The following is a 17101-nucleotide window of genomic DNA, read 5'->3' as shown; positions in this document are numbered from 1 at the left end:
TACAGACAAACCATTTGTTACGAATGTATACGTGTTAATTCTTTCGCAAGATTAAACTTAAATGTGTTTTCCCAAAATAATGTTTCTAGCCTAGAGACCTAACAAATAACTTTACTCATTTTAAACCCCAAAGCAAATTCTGTCCCATGGTTAACGAACCCTCAAATAATACCTTTTTGTAGGTTAGTTGAACAAGAAGCCATATCTGTATATACAATAAAAAGAAACCATATTCAGAAGAACCTCACCAGGATAGACAAAGTAATGAAAGACTTGTCTTTGGTTATCAAACCTACAGACAAGGGGGGTGCTGTGGTCATTTTAGACTATGAAAAATACAAAGAACCAATTCAGAGACGACTTTAATAATGAACTTTTATATAGAACAATTAGTGTTGGTCCTACACATGTGTTCCAAAGGGATATTAGCTCAAATCTGAGAGAAAAAGGCACAGCACACCAACATCAAAACCTCATCCCAACTGTAAAGTATGGTGGAGGGAGCATCGTGGTTTGGGGCTGCTTTGCTGCCTCAGGGCCTGAACAGCTTCCTATCATTGACAGAAAAATGAATTCCCAAGTTTATCAAGACATTTTGCAGGAGAATGTTAGACTATCTGTCCGCCAGTTGAAGCTCAACAGAAGTTGGGTGATGCAACTGAACAACGACCCAAAACACAGAAGTAAATTAACAACAAAATTGCTTCAACAGAAGAAAATATGCCTTCTGGAGTGGCCCAGTCAGACTCCTGACCTCAACCCGATTGAGATGCTGTGGAATGACCTCGAGCACAGTTCACACCAGACATCCCAAGAATATTGCTGAACTGAAACAATTTTGTAAAGAGGAATGGTCCAAAATTCTTCCTGACCGTTGTGCAGGTCTGATCCACAACTACAGAAAATGTTTGGTTGAGGTTATTGCTGCCAAAGGAGGGTCAACCAGTTATTAAATCCAAGGGGTCACATAATTTTTCTTGCCACTGTAATTCAGGTTTGATGAATTACAGATTAAATGGTCGATGGGCTCCACATTTGCTCCAAGCTATGCTAACATTTTATTTGGGGCTCCTGAGTGGCGCAGCAGTCTAAGGCACTGCATCTCAATGCTAGAGGCGTCACTACAGACCCTGGTTCGATCCCGGGCTGTATCACAACCGGCTATGATCTAGAGTCACATAGGGCTGCGCACAATTCGCCCAGCGTCGTCCAGGTTAGGGGAGGGTTTGGCCAAATCCTGAAGTGGTATCGATATATTGGTGCCTTGTTTTGCATATGGGGAGTAACTGGAGAAGAGCTGTCGGACTGTATGGCATTACTTAATGATATTGACCTTAATCTCAGATTCACTATTGATGTGACACTAAACGTGTTTATTACCTCGATATGTGGATTGAGAAATCGAATGGAACCCAGTTTACTACTCTGTACAGAAAAGAAACGGACAGAAATACTTTATTACAGGGGGACAGCTTCCTCCCTGATCCATTAAAAATACTTCCTAGAAGCCTGTTTTTCAGACTGCGCCCTATATGCCACTCCACAGAGGACTATCTAGAAAAAGCTGCGGAGATGCCCAAATAGGTTTCTAGCAAGAGGCAACTCTCCATAATGTGTGGGCGAAGCTCTTAATTTGGCATTGGGGAAAACATGAGATGAACTGCTACAAAAAAGACCAACTAGAACCTAAAGAACAATGTAATTAATGTTCACCCCCACACATAATTTGAACTCGCGCAAAGTGGGAGATGCTGTCGAGAAACACTGGCATGTTTTATCATCTGATTCAGTTTTGCCAGCTGAATTTAAGAACCCGCCATTTATGCAATATAGATCGTAGGTCGTAATTTACGCGACCAATTGATCCCTGCCAACTGCTAGCCACAAAAGAATGAGCCAGGCTCTTTTACGCATATAAATGCAAAGGCTGCACACAGTGCGACAATATGATGAAGTGTGAATATTTCTAACTAATGCCACCACTTCGGCCTACTCTGACGTGTTTTATTGCACTGTACACAATGATTTCTGGCAACTTAATTGATAGGATGTATTTATTTTCCCTCGACTCCAATCCAATGCGAATGCATTGAACGGATGTGGGTGGAGTAGTGTCTACCTAAAGGTGCACATTTAAAAACTCTTAACAAAAGCTCTGATGAAGGCCTCGATGTGAAGCTTAATAAAGAGCAGTGATACGATCAGTGAGCTGGTTTCTTTTTTTTGTCTTAATTATAATAATTGAATCATTATTGCTACATTCTTGAGAATTCTTTGTCTAATTTACATAGCCACATCCATATAGATGACTGGCAACACCTAGTTGACAGCATTTTAGCAACATGTAATCTTCTTTTAATCTGTTATACAGAATGTGACACTTAGTGCTCGCTTGTCAGACATGTTTTTTTCTAAGGCATTTGTGAGAATTTGATAGCAATATAGAGTGGGGGAGCGGCCTTGCATTTGGACAATTAATTGACACTGCAGTAAATAAAAATATCTGTCTCATCCAGGACCAGAGTCGAGGCAGACCATTGTGACACAGCCAATCAGAGCTACAGTAGGCCTTTATACAAATAAACATTTTGCCAGACTGGCCTGCCTTCACTCACGTTGAACTGGACTGTGTTTACAGGCAGTTGCAACAGTGCGACTTTAGATCATTAGAACACATTTGCCTAAAGCCACAAATAACACCCGACTGGATTTCTGCAAATATCTAAATACCACAGGAGTCTGCTTACATTTGGGAACTCTTAACCTTCTTATTGATCAAACAACCATGAAAAGGTAGGCTCTCCTTCAGTTATGCACATCAACAAGATCATCAATGAATGCTAGCCAGAGCAAGATTAACTCAAATCTAACGAAGGAACATTAGATAAAACCTGTCAAACTTTTTCATCTAGTTGGCCATCAAAATTAGACTGATAAACGATGGGGAATTGTAGCCTTCCAGTGCATGCTTGTCCCAACCAAGCATCTAATCTAACTGACTAAAGTTCGCTAGGTTGCTAGCTACTTCCTTGACACAAATGAGAGAACACCTCACTCTGACCACTTTACTCGTCCTAGCAGAGCTGGTTAGGCTGTTTACATGTTGTCTAGAGTGTTCATGACTAACTTACTTTTTTTTGCCTACATTTACTGACACCAGTCACATTCAGTGGGTGTTGCGCGATAGTAAATTAATCAGTTATTCTGCGCTGTGGCACACTCAGACAATAGGGCTTTGAAATCAGAGTAGATAGCCAGAGTGAATTTGGTAACGCAAGAGATACGCTAACTAGATAACAGTTGTTCAAGTTCTTGTATCAGGCCTGCTGTGGTTTACAACGCGATAGCAATATTTTTTCGATTACCAAGAAATGTATTGTTGAATTTGATTAATTATGCATTAAACTGCATCAATCTAGTCTTGCAATGCCTTCATTTACGTCATGGAATGTTGAGTCAAATATAACCTATTTTTAAAACTTTTTATAAAGTTTGTTTTGTAGCATAAACTTGATTTTTTAACATTTTTTGACTGATACTTGATTGTCTGTTTCATATCTGCAAAGGAGTTCAAACACTGTCAGTTCCACTTTAAAGTTATTTGGCATTGCTATGGTAATTGGACAAAGTAAAGAAATGTGCAATTCTCAATGTAACAATAGTGATTCTATTATCACCAAGACACTAGAATCAAAATAGGGTACAACAAATTGTAAATGATTGGACCTAGGAAAGACAAAAATAAAAGTTATTAGGATAATTGTAAAACATTGAATTAATAAAATGTTTTTTTTTACTGTTTATTTCAATTCAATCCATTACTCAGGAACAGTTTATCAGCAAGATCATTTAGTGGGCATTTTTACTACTATTAGTAGGCCTGTTTGACTACTATTGACTATGACGCAGTGTCCAGGTCTTGAAAGGGAAAGTTTGTATGGACTTGTTTAAAAGATGGCTCAATAAATGAATGTATTCAGTGAAGTGATGTCACAACTGGACTATAATAAGGTTAGCGGTTGCAACTCCTAGAATCACACAGGAAAAATAATTAGGATTAGGACATATTTGTGCTGCACCCCATCATGCACCCCATCAAAGGAGACGATTGTGGACTACAGGAAAAAGACGACCGAGCGCGCTCCCATTCCCCTCGACGGGGCTGTAGTGGAGCAGGTTGAGAGCTTCAAGTTCCTTGGTGTCCACATCACCAACAAACTAATAACATTTATTTGATGTGATTTTGAGAGAACAATTCTGCTTCTGTCTGCTTTACATAGCATGGTTGTGGGCAACCACCTCTTGTAGTCGGGGGAAGTTATAACACGTTTCTCATTCAGGTCTTGTACCACTGATCTTGAAGAAGGAACCTCATAGTAGTCTCATCACATTTGCTCAGTGTCTTCATCATCCTGAGAAAGTATAGTTTTATTATCGATAACTTAAATAGTATTCATAGAATTGACATGGGACATGTGATGTCCCTGAGAGTGATCACAAATGTATTCTTTATTGATGTGTAATAATGATTAGATACTGTAATTGTAAAGCAAAACCTATAAACATGCGCTGTTTTAAACTAATCAAAGTGTATATCATATGCATGTTAAAAGGAATATCTTTTCCATGGCATTCATTTGAAAAAAGTATATTTTACTCGGTTGTAAGCAACAACAAAAAAAGTATTGGGGGTGGGGTTGGATGTTCTATAGCTTGATGATTGCGTAGCTGATTAAAAAAAATGCATTTCCTCTTCCTGTTTAATTTTGTTATTACCGTCTCAATCAGGAAGTCTCTAGAGGAGCTGTGACGAGGTGTTCACACAGTCCCGTTCTGGACAGCACGTGTGAACGAAGTAATGCTTTAAGTCTTTGTACATTATCTTTGTACATTATCTCTTATGGGTATATAATAACAGGTTGTCTTTGGCATGAGGAGGGTAGAGAGCGAGATGATTACTTACTGTCAACAACATACAGTTATAAATTCTCAGTCTAGATATTAAAATCATTATAGTTTAAATCCAGCAGAGGTGGAAAAAGTACCCAATTGTCATACTTGAGTAAAAGTAAAGATACCTTAATAGAAAAGGACTCAAGTAAAATGTACAGTAACCCAGTAAAATTATACTTGAGTAAAAGTATTTGGATTTAAACATACTTAAGTATCAAAGTAAATGTAATTGCTCAAATATATTCAAGTATCAAAAGTAAAAGTATAAATCATTTAAAGTTCCTTATATTAAGCAAACCAGACAGCACAATCAAATCAATTTACGGATAGCCAATGGCACATGCCAACACTCAGACATAATTTCCAAAGAAGAATTTGTGTTTAGTGAGTCCTCTAGATAAAAATCAGTAGGGATGATCAGTGATGTTCTCTTGATGAGTGTGTGAATTGGACCATTTTCCTGTCCTGCTAAGAATTCAAAATGTAATGAGTACTTTTGGGTGTCAGGGAGAATGTATGGAGTAAAACGTCCATAATTTTCTTTAGAAATGTAGTGAAAATAAAGTCAAAGTAATCAAACATATAAATAGTAAAGGAAAGTACAGACTCCAAAAAAACAATTATACTTTACACCACTGAAGTCCAGACGTACTAGTTAAAAAAATAATACAAATATTAGTATTTTGGGGATTTGTGAACTGGATAATGTTAGACAATTTTACCTTTGTTATAGAACACTTGTTGAAAAGCAGAGGTGAATTGTAGGGCAAGAGAATGTGGCAACACAGGAAAGTTCAAATGTGATATCATCCGTTGACATCACTCTACGAAGTGTTGCAAAATACATTCTGACATTTTTTTGAATACATAGAAAAGAGAAAAATCAATGTGATAATTCCCGTCCTAAGTATTACTCTTCATATATTTTCCTTCTAAGGTGTTTTAAGCATTAGTCTATTTCCACTCTACATCAATTACTTCTCAACATGACAGAGTCAACCTCCATGACCCTCCAGTCCCTGACCACCATCCCAACTGACATAAATATCCAAAAGCAGCCACAGACTTTCATGGTGTGAGCTTATGAATATAACAGCAATATCATTGAATGTATCTCATTCTATACACAGCATGCAGCTTTCTCTCACTTCCATATTCATATCTCATTGATAATTGTCTGCATGCGGGTTAATGGGTCAACTCTTAACTGTTAAACAAATAGTTTTTGGGGTTGTTTTTTCCCCCATTGTGTAAGAATTATTATATTTTGTAATATAATTATTGTTTCTGTGATCTTTTGCTTTAATTTTAAAAATACATTTTAAAAATCCCTTGCAAATGTACATAGAGTTGTCATCTCACAAACTCACTGAAGGGGGAAAGTGTTGACTGATACAGGAGGCATATCAGACACCCTAAGTTGTATTTTAGAGGCACGTCTCAGTCCTGTAAAATATTTTACTGAGTCAATTTGATGTATGGAAATAACATTGAAAAAAAAACAACTATGATATTTTGTTTACCGGACGACAGATCCACATGCGTTACATTTCAATAAGTATTTTTAACTGAGACGTTTAAATAAGAGACCTAGTTTCATGTTAGTGACGTCACGTTGGGAGGCTGAACGGAAAGGGAAGAAAACGCCACCACAGAGCACAGGTGATAGACCGAGCCGTCGGTGGCAGCCTTTCGTGATGGGAAACATGGGAAAACTGCAAGAATTTGACATCACTTTTAAGGACAATAAAGTGGTTTATAGTCCTGGAGATGCCGTTTCAGGCACGCTGAAAATTACAACCGCCCAGGCTCTACTATATAAAGGTAATGTTCTTTCAGCTGTCGTGAAACCTTCGTCACCTCGGACTGACAAGAAAGTCGTGTTCCACTGAAACGAACGCAATGGTGTGATTTGTTGACGCGCATTTTATTTACAGTAAAAACTTAGGATGTTGAAGTGATTACTATGCTGTCACTCGAACAGACACTTTCTAAAGATGTGTTTGGGGGGGAACAAGGTGATCAATCTCATTTAAAGGTGCTGTCAGAAAGGACAAATTTGACCGTCCTTGTTTTAATACTCACCATATCTTAAGGTAAAACAACAACACTAACAAAAAACAATATTTGTTTGCCCATTAACATTTGAACCCAAGGATGAAATGGCAAGGCAAGCATAGAAGTGGCAATCATAACCTCAAGTTGTTATATTCCAGAAATGTAGTAGGATAGAACATTGAATTGTTCAATGGAACTGGAACTGTGTTCCTTATGTCAAGGATCTCAAATGGGTGGTGGTCACCCTCATCCCGATCACTTGTTGCTAGAACAAAAACACAAATTCACTCATCTTTTCAACAACATTGTACTCTGGGTGATCAAACATGTTTTGAAACTGCGTGGAGTTCGAAAATACATTTGTTGGTTTCTTTTTTATTTTCTCTGAACTTTAGCCAACATGGAAACTAAATTGCCCTCTTGTCACACTGAAGGTGTTTTGTGTCATGGTTTGTTTACATTGCAGGTCAGAAAAAACAGGTTGGGAGCTTTCGTCATTGCATTTCGATACTGGGCACAGTGTCACTAGCTGCACTGTTGTTGATGACTGATGTCTTATGAACTTGATAGCCAATACTGTAGTAATTTGGGAAGGTTATCTGACCCATGAGTTGTGAGGACTTCAAATTACACTGAACAACCATTTCAGAGATTTTACTCAGAGTTCGTGTAAGGAAATCTTGGGCCCAAATCTATGGCTTTCACATGACTGGAAATACAGATATACATCTGTTGGTCACATACCTGGGGCGTGGATCAGAAAACAAGTCAGTATCTGGTGTAACTACCATTTGCCTCATGCAGCGTGACATATCTTGCTCGTATAGAGTTGATCAGGCTGTTGCCTGTGGAATGTTGTCCCACTCGTCTTCAATGACTGTGTGAAGTTTATGGATATTGACGGGAACTGGAACACACTGATGTACATGTTGTTAGGCTGGTTGAGTTGTGATTGTTAGACTGGTTGGACGTACTGCCAAATTCTTTAAAATGACGGAGGTGGCTTATTGTAGAGAAATGAACATTCAATTCTCTGGCAACAGCTCTGGTGGACATTCCTGCAGTCAGCATGCCAATTGCACACTCCCTTAACTCGAGACATCTGTGGCATTGTGTGTGTAACCAAACTGCACATTTTAGAGTGGGCTTCTGTAGTCCCCAGCACAAAGTGTGTAATGGTCATGCTCTGTTTAATCAGCCTCTTGATATGCCACACCTGTCAGGTGGATGGAATATCCTGGCAAAGCATAAATCCTCAACTGGGATCTAAACAAATTTGTGCACAACATTTGAGAGCAATAAGCTTTTTGTGCGTATGGAACATTTCGGGGATCTTTAGTTTCAAAAACATGGGGACCAACACTTTACAAGTTGCGTTTTATATTTTTGTTCAGTGTAGTTTTTCACAAGAGCTGGTACTCCCTACAGAGCAGATTGTTAGTCTGTAATAGTGGACCCACTCTCATGTTCTTAAAAAGTAATAATGGGAAGTTAGAATTAAACTTATTGTGTGACATAAGCAGAGTATTTAACTGAATATCAATCAGAGTACTGCACTTCATACTTCTACAGGGTTTGTTTATAGATTTGTTTTTACTTGGCCATCATCCTCCAGGATTGTCTGTCTTACTGGGCTCAAACCATAATTATGATTGATTGAGCTATTCATTAATTTGGGTCATAAATATGCACACTGCTGGCTAAGAGCTGTTGCCAATCTCTGCTGGGACTACCATTTAGTACCCTTTAATTTCTGTGCTCATGGGCTTGTGACTTCAGTGTGTTTTGCAGCCAGGCATGTGACTCACTGAGGAAAGCAAACCGATCAAGTGTGCTGCATTACATCACACCAGGAAAACTACAAGTCACTGCCAAAATAAAGGAAACACTTGAGTAAATGAGGGTTACAAAGCATATTGAAAGCAATGTGCTTCCGCAGGTGGTGTTCCAGAGTTAATTAAGCGATTAACATCTCATGCTTAGGGTCATGTATAAAAATGTCCAGTTGCCCATTTATTTTGGCTACCATTTTCTTTATAACATTTTTTTAACCTTTATTTAACCATGGCTAGAAGAAGAGATTACTTTTTAAAGAGGGGTCTCAAAGGATCAAAGGGGGTTTTAAAGGATGTGTGTGTGTCTGTCACCAGATATGCCAAGGCTCATTCAAGCTGTTCTGGTGGCCTAATGCCCTATTAAGACACTTTCATTCGGTGTTTCCTTTATTTTGGCAGTTACATGTATGTTTGTCTTTCTTTTACTGGTCTTTGTGTTTGGAAACCTCAGAATTAGAGTTTTTTTTTTTTTTTTCTGATGTGTGTGTGTCTGTGTGTCTGTGTGTGTGTATATATCTATCTCTGTCTCTCTGTCTCTCTGTCTCTGTGTGTGACGTGTTAAAGTAGGTGTCCACAATAGGTGCTTTGTTTGAAGAAAAAAAAGAACATATCAATCAGAATGTCAACTATCCTAAAAGGGCTTTCAAGAATACATTGCCATGCTCTGCTTCTGTTTGGATCTCCATTTTGTTATGAAGTCTGAGGACCTCAACTTCTCTTATGTTACTGTGTTGTACTATGTATTATCCCTGAAGATATCAAGGTGAATTGCCAAGGCTTCTGTGGTGTCACCAGCAAGATCGACGACACAGCTTGGACAGTGAAAGAGCAGTACTTCAGCAGCACTCTCTCTGTGGCAGATAAAGGTACCGTCAACGGGGACTTTACCTGCTTCTTTCTCACCTTTTTGGAGCTTCAAACATTAAATTAATTTAAACATACACCTTCCAGTAAATCGTTGTTTTGTAATGGATATTTCCTTCACCTATGTATGTCAGAAGGAAACGGTAAACAAACATTTAATCCATATTCTCAGGTTCCCCTTCTACCCTGAAAGTAAAATGTGATTCCTCGAAGATGAACAATTGTTAATGGACAGAATGTTTTCCAGCCAGCTGATCTGATGTTTATCTTTTTTTCCCGGTGTCCCAGGAACCCTGAAACAGGGAGATCACAGTTTTCCATTCAAGTTTCTCATTCCAGGTAAGGCCACTGAGTGATGGAGCTTAGTAGGCCTGTTGCACCACATTCCTTTAAACATATGGGGTTTTCCTCATTTTATAATTAGATATGTCAAGGCATGTACGTTTACTGTAGTTCTGACATGGCTCATTCACAATGAGCAGAAGTAATGTGAGCAATAAATTACAGTACCACTTCCTGTGGCTGAACATCAATGGTTATGAGGATTACCATAGGGACCATTGTCATGTGTTTTCAATGGAAATGGGGTTACAAATGAGCACACAGGAGAGTAATTGTAAGGTAGTTTACTCGTGCCCATGATCCGTTATTGAGGTATACTTTATCAAGGGGTTATAAGTCATTTAAAAATGATTCCTGATTAGCTTATAGTTAAACTCTGTAATAAACTTTTATGACACATCTTTTTGAGATTTTATCCTCGTACCCATTGGCCTCCTCTTCTCCAATTGTTCACTAGTGTGGTACGGACTGAGAGCATAGATGCCCTGAGGTGTGCAAAGCCACCTGTTGTCATACTATCTCCTGTACATGGTGGTCGTTTATGCTAACAATCTGTTATGGCCTACTTGTCTTTTTGTTTCAAACCTTTGCATTCTAAGGAAATGAGTGCGATAGATCACTCTTAAAACAGTATCACATGTTCTCCCTTATCTATGCTATAGCTCTCTATGCTATAGATAACATCACAACCACTCCGCCCATTACTCATCGATGAGGTCTATCAGACAGACCGACAGACAGACAGACAGACAGACTGCCTTTCCAGCTGAGAAGGGATTCCCTTTCACTCTGATATAGCGGTCTTTCATAACAACGTACATGACACACACCACACAAACCCACACCAACCTATCTGGTTGTAATCAACTGTCCGCTGTGATTTAAAATCTGTCACCTGAAACCTGCACACCTTCAAGACGTTTAATTGTAAAACAATTGCTATAGATAGAGGCCATTTGAAAGTCTGTTGCCTGTATTCTTGCCTCTGTGAAAATACATATGTAATAAATACCTTTACTCCTTCCCTCCTATATAGCCTCTATTCCCACATCCTTTGAAGGGAACTATGGAAAAATTATGTACAGAGTGAGGGCTTTCATCGACACTTCTCGCTTCTCTAAGGACTATAAGACTGAGAAGCCTTTCTACCTGCTGAGTCTCCTCAACCTCAACGAAGTGCCTGACATCCATGTGAGTTCTTCCCTAGCAGATTTGATACATTTTCACTTAATCAGAAATATTCAAGTCTTAGCAACAGGACATTGGGGAATCTGGTTTTAACCTAATATTTCCCACCTGTTTCCAGGGACCTAGTTCATCTTCCGTTACTAAGACGTTCACCTACCTGCTGGGGGTGAAGACAGGAACGGTGGTGCTGAAGGCCCAGAGTGACATGAAGGGCTACACCCCTGGTCAGGTCATCAAACTGACCACAGAGATAGACAACCGGTCTGGGAAAACCACGGGGACTGTGGTGGCCCGTCTCATTCAGGTACAGAGTACTGAGTCTACAGCGCTTGAAATAAACAAGGCTATGGATGTACAACAGAAGAGTGTGGTACAACCAAGTGTGATTTATTCAGTGGTGTTATAAAGCTGCAATGTGGTCATTATTGTCTCATCATTTTGTACCATATTTTTATGTGCTTGTCTCAAATAGAAAGTGACTTACCAGACAAAGAAGCCTACCATTGACTTGAGGACTTTAGTGCAGGTGGAAGGTACTGGGGTGAAGGCTGACAAACAAGCTGAGTGGAAGGAGCAGATTATTGTACCTCCTCTGCTCCAGTCATCAATGGCTGACTGTGGCCTAATAAACATGGAATACTTTATTCAAGTAAGCAACATTTCTCTTTTCACAATACCATTCCTCTACCGTTTCCTCTACAGCCAAACCCTTTGGTCCTCAGTTTAGCACACATGTTTTGATAACCTTCTCCCCTTTACTCCCTGGTACATTAGATCTCTCTGAAATCTCCTGTGGTGTCATTTTTGTTGCCCATCCACATTGGAAACATCTCAGTGGACACCACGTCAGCACAGCTCTCCAGACCACCTCCCCAAACCCCTGATCCTCTTTACTCCTCTGTGAAGCCTGCCAAGCTAGAACACAGCAGCCGCTCTGAGCCATCCTCCCATAACCAAGGACCTCCTACTACTGCCCCTCGCCCTACCCGCTGCCCAGCCCCAAAACCTGTTCCCAGGATGAGAGTCTCTACTTCTTCCCCCAGTGCCCCTCCAGCTGAGATGGACTATCTGGCCAACTCCATGCCCACCCTCTACCCACTACTACCGCCAGAGTACAGCACCTCCACACTCCCACATGGTCAGTCTTTGACCCCTATTGAATAACCTGTAGTGACTGGTAGTGCTAATGCTATTTAGTTTTTACTTAGTTATCTTATTATACATTTTGATATTAAGTATTTGGGTTAAGTGTTTCTGGTGTTGTATTGTCATCTCACTGTATCAATTGTGGCTGGCTTAAATCTTGGCTAATATCCAATATGAATATAAGAGTCTAATTGCCATTCTGTAGACATTTATTCCTTTGCTTCGTAAGCGTTTGCCATGCCCATGACTCATGTTGTTTCTGATGAAAGTATGTAGTTGGGTGGTTATTGTGTAGTAATGTCTCTTTCTGTCTGATTACTGATATCCGCTGTCCTCTCTGTTACAGAAGCTCCTCCCAGCTACGTCGAGAGCTGTATCAGCAACACATAAACATTGTGAAACAGGAGAGACTGACTGCTGGCAACTGTACACTGAATATTACAATCAACCTCCCTACTAGAGGATCATGATGCCAGGCAGCCCTCAAGTTAATTAGTATTGGTTAAGCAGCACCTTTTTACTGATTGTTTTCACACAATTTTAGCACTTTCAGGACAGTAATATGTTTTTACATAAACCATTTTTATAGCTGGAGCCAAGTTTTTAAAGTTAAGTCGGTGTCATATAGGATTAGTTCAGGGGTCTCCCGTGTGGTGTAGCAGTCTAAGGCACTGCATCGAAGTGCTTGAGGGCTTCACTAAAGACCGGGTTCGATCCCAGGCTGTGTCACAACCGGCTTTACTTGGCTCATCACGCACTAGCAACTCCTTGTGACTTCGGTTGTCAGTTGAACAGTGTTTCCTCTGACACATTGTTGTAGCTGTCTTCCGGGTTAAGCGGGCAGATGTTAAGGTGCGTGGTTTGGCGGGTCATGATTCGGAGGACGCAATGACTCGAGCATCGCCTCTCCTGAGCCCGTTGCAGCGATGAGACAAGATCGTAATTGAAATTGGGAGAAAAAGGGGGTGAAACACAACAACATTTTTTAAAGTATATCTTTTTTTCCTTGAGAATATGTTGAAATTGCATGTGTGATGCTTGAAATGTGAAGAACAGAGATTTTAGTATTGTATGTTTGAAAGTTGACTTGTGGAACTTGTGCTGCTGATATGTTTAGATATTGGATCCAACACACCTAGCTTAGTGGGTGCTCCCATAATGCTATGGTTTGTTCTCTCTGTCTGAAAACAACAGATTAATCTTATAAGGTGCACACTGAGATTGATGATTTGACTGTGTAAGATTCTTAGTTTGCTGTATAATAGTTATAGTCAGATTGTAGGATGTATAGTGTTGTTTAAAATCAAGCTAGCTGCGCATCGCGCTGTTGCCCTCATTTGGCTATGAAATCAACTGTGGTATATTATGTGATCAAGCATTTGCCATGGGATATCCTGTATATGATTTACACCAGCAAGCAGCTTTTCAACAGCAAGATTGTATTTGAGATTTATTTAAAGGTCCCAAACCAGATCATAATAAGACTACCAAAGTGTGAAAAATACCAGTTGCTTCTACATTGATAAAGTTTGATCATAACTGGTCCCCTCCCCCATGCCAAACACTTGGATTCGGGAGGTGGGACGTCACAAAGGTCACTTGTCTTGATTTCACCAAAAGCCTCATTTTAAGACAACAATGGTTATTCTCTCACCTAATTTAAAGGGTTTTGGTTTACATAGCTAGGTTGCTAGTCTACTGGTGCCATAATTTGACTGCAGCGTGACAGCAACTACAATTTGAGGTTTCCCCTATTGATCTAAATCAAATCTACTTATAGGTTTCTGCTTTCATCTGTGTGTTGTGTTAGCAAGCAACTGGCTAGCTAGGTCTTCAGCCAGCATGTAACTAAAGCGTGGGAAGGGTTGCCCAAAACTCAGATGCAGTTGTCATTACATCAAGATATATGCCAAACGGAACATTCATACAAACGCCTTGACATCATTGATAGTCATGATATATGAACATTGTCTGATATCATTATATATATATATATATATAATATGTACCCAGACCTCACACTGTTAAGTAAATGTCTACTAAAATTGCCAAGATGAACTAGCTAGCTAGTGATAAACAGTGCTTACAATTCCATTTAGGCTAGCTCGCTAAATTATACAGCAAACATTTTGTCTGATGCTGTTACAGTAAATTGGATTAACAAATAATTTGTGAAACCATGATATGGCGTATGACAGGATTGGATGTTGCATGCAATTTCAATGTTTGAGTTGCTTTTTTTTATCAGCAGATTAGCTTGAGATAATGTCACTACAACACTGCTCTCAGCATTTATGATGCTCACTGCTTTCATGTCTTTTTCAAAGAACCGCCAGTCAAGGTGTGCTCCCCGCCTATTCAGTTTGTCTTTTCAGACTTCCTGTTAGTTTGACATGAGAGAAAGTACTTTGCTTTTTTTATCACAAAAAAAATATTATGGGTGATCGTTTAGTAACTCAAAAGGCTATTTTACATGGGAATCAGAATGACTGTTCGGATCATTTTGAGACAACCCCCTGTAATGCTGTTGTTTTAAGATGTGAAACTGAACACCATACTGTAAATCCTACTCTATAGATACCTCTGGTGGCTGATAAATGAATGTCAATGGCATGCTTTACTCATTATTTTACACTGTTCAATGCATACCAGTGGAGGCTATTGAGGGGAGGACGTCTCATAATAATGGCTGGAACAGAGCCAGTAATGGAGCTCCATCCATTACTGTGAGTCCGTCCTCCCCCAATTAAGGTTGCACCAACCTCCTGTGATCCATACACTGTTTTATGTTTTTATTTATACCTTTCACAACTGTCTTATAAACAATTCACTATTCTATATCCAAATAATTGTGTATGCATAGGAAAAACAGTGCCTTGATGATCTACAATGCACAACCTAATAAAGTTGTTTTTCACCATTTTTTTGTTTTGAGTTGTTGACTTTGCTGGGATAATTGTACATCTCCATTCTTAGGCCCATTTGTCATTTGTAAACATGAAGGTTCTTACAGCCTATGCAGAGTAACATTTTAAACTCATTGTTACATCCCATTTGTCCTGTTATGCTCCTCTCCAATTTCCTATCCTCCACTAAAAAGACTGCCATATAAAATGAGCTTAATGTGATATTTGACAGCTGCCTTGAAGGACACAAATACAAAATGCTTTCAGCTACTAAGATCAATGAAATGTGGGCTAAACTGACAACTGAGCGAAGAGCAGAAATCTCAACTAGCAAGCAAGTCGCAGCAATGAATAATTGCTTCTATAGCTCAGACTGAGATATGTGTGAATCTATATTGGTGCCCAGTCTTGATTTTAGGTGGAAGAGCTTCAATCTTATTTTTATTGATTTTCATTTCCATATATATAAAGGATGAGGCTATAGATTGGCTTTGCAGACTTAAGAGTCTACATTGGAGAGTTGAAATCCCCTTCATGTTAGCTCTCGGGAAAAATCCCTTTTGGATTTTCACATGTTTAATTTTCGGGTTGAGTATAGTTGGGGTTCAGGGTTCATATCGTTTGTTTACGCTCGGTGAGAATGAGGAGAGTTCAACACATGGGAAAAGGTACCACCCTATCTTTACAGTAGGATTCAGTCTGGATATTGGTTGGTCAAAGTGCAATGGCAGGTAACAGACGTGGAACATTAGAAGGAGCCATAACCCCATTAAAAAGGAAGAAGGTACTGTCTTTAAAAAAATAGATTTATATTGATATTGCTCTGTTGCAAGAAACTCATTTGGATGATAAGGAGCATCTGAAATTGCAACAAGGGGGTGTTTGGTCAAGTGTTTTTCTCATCCTTTATATCCAGAAGTAGAGGTGTAGCAATTCTTGTGAAAAAGAACCCACCACTTAAGGTGTTGAATTGTGTGAAAGATACAGTTGGTCGTTTTGTTATAATTAAAGGTACTTTAGCTATTTGTGATGATCTGGGGTATGCTGATGTTTGGAGAACCTTTAATCCATCCAACAGAGAGTTCACATTTTTCTCTGCACCTCATGGATGTCAGACTAGAATAGATTACTTATTTATGCCCAGGACGTCTTTGCAGTCTGTTTTATCTGCTAATATAGGAAGCATAGTCATATCTGATCATGCGGAGGTGATCCTGGACATAAAACTCAATGGGGCATCCAATTTGTCACATTGGAGATTGAATACAAGCATTCTTAAAGACCATACATTTACATAACATTTTATTACAGAGTTTAAAGAATTTGTCTCTATTAATTCTCAATCAATAGATAACCCCCTCACTCCTTTGGGAAACCTGTAAAGCGTACGGGTCAGGGGTCTGATTATGTCATACTCAGCTACTAAGAAGCGGAAAAAGTGTGAAAAGCAAAAAATGTTAGAGGGTGAATTAGGACCTAAAGAGAAGGACTACATTAAAACTCCCACTTCTTCCCTATTATTAAAGGAAATATTAGCCCTTAGATCAATGTAGGACTCTCCTAACACAGGACGCTGAAAAGAAAATGAGTTGATAAATGAGTAATTTTAGACATTTTATGCAAATCTTTATGCCTCAGAACTGAAAAATGATGTACCCAAATTAACAGAGGTCTTATTTTCTAAGATTGAGCTCCCAACTATCTCCGAAGAACAGAGGTCTCTCCTTAATGCCCCTGTTACCAAGGAAGAGATCATGTTTGAAATTAAGAATCTGCAAAATGGTAGGCCCCAGGACCAGACAGGTTTTG

At 39.2% G+C, this 17101-nt stretch overlaps 1 protein-coding gene across 1 annotated transcript; it reads left to right on the top strand.

The window, feature by feature from the left end:
• Positions 1 to 6570: 6570 nt before the first annotated feature.
• Positions 6571 to 15306, top strand: LOC118358175 (arrestin domain-containing protein 1-like). The gene is made up of 8 exons (XM_035735705.2): positions 6571 to 6777; positions 9602 to 9712; positions 9999 to 10049; positions 11089 to 11243; positions 11359 to 11544; positions 11713 to 11889; positions 12015 to 12378; positions 12733 to 15306. Exons 1-8 carry the CDS (start codon positions 6651 to 6653, stop codon positions 12774 to 12776), a joined length of 1215 nt encoding a protein of 404 aa, XP_035591598.1. The 5' UTR covers positions 6571 to 6650; the 3' UTR covers positions 12777 to 15306.
• Positions 15307 to 17101: the final 1795 nt, after the last annotated feature.

The sequence above is a fragment of the Oncorhynchus keta genome, chromosome 25 (genome assembly GCF_023373465.1).
Source record: "Oncorhynchus keta strain PuntledgeMale-10-30-2019 chromosome 25, Oket_V2, whole genome shotgun sequence".
NCBI classification, from domain to species: domain Eukaryota; kingdom Metazoa; phylum Chordata; class Actinopteri; order Salmoniformes; family Salmonidae; genus Oncorhynchus; species Oncorhynchus keta.
This window is presented reverse-complemented; position numbering and strand designations above follow the sequence as displayed.

Excerpts from the sequence above, each read along its gene's own strand:
- LOC118358175 (XM_035735705.2), top strand. The coding sequence starts at position 6,651 with ATGGGAAACATGGGAAAACTGCAAGAATTTGACATCACTTTTAAGGAC. Across the intron at positions 9,713-9,998 it reads TCTCTCTGTGGCAGATAAAG|GAACCCTGAAACAGGGAGAT; the intron begins GTACCGTCAACG and ends CCGGTGTCCCAG. Across the intron at positions 11,244-11,358 it reads ACGAAGTGCCTGACATCCAT|GGACCTAGTTCATCTTCCGT; the intron begins GTGAGTTCTTCC and ends ACCTGTTTCCAG.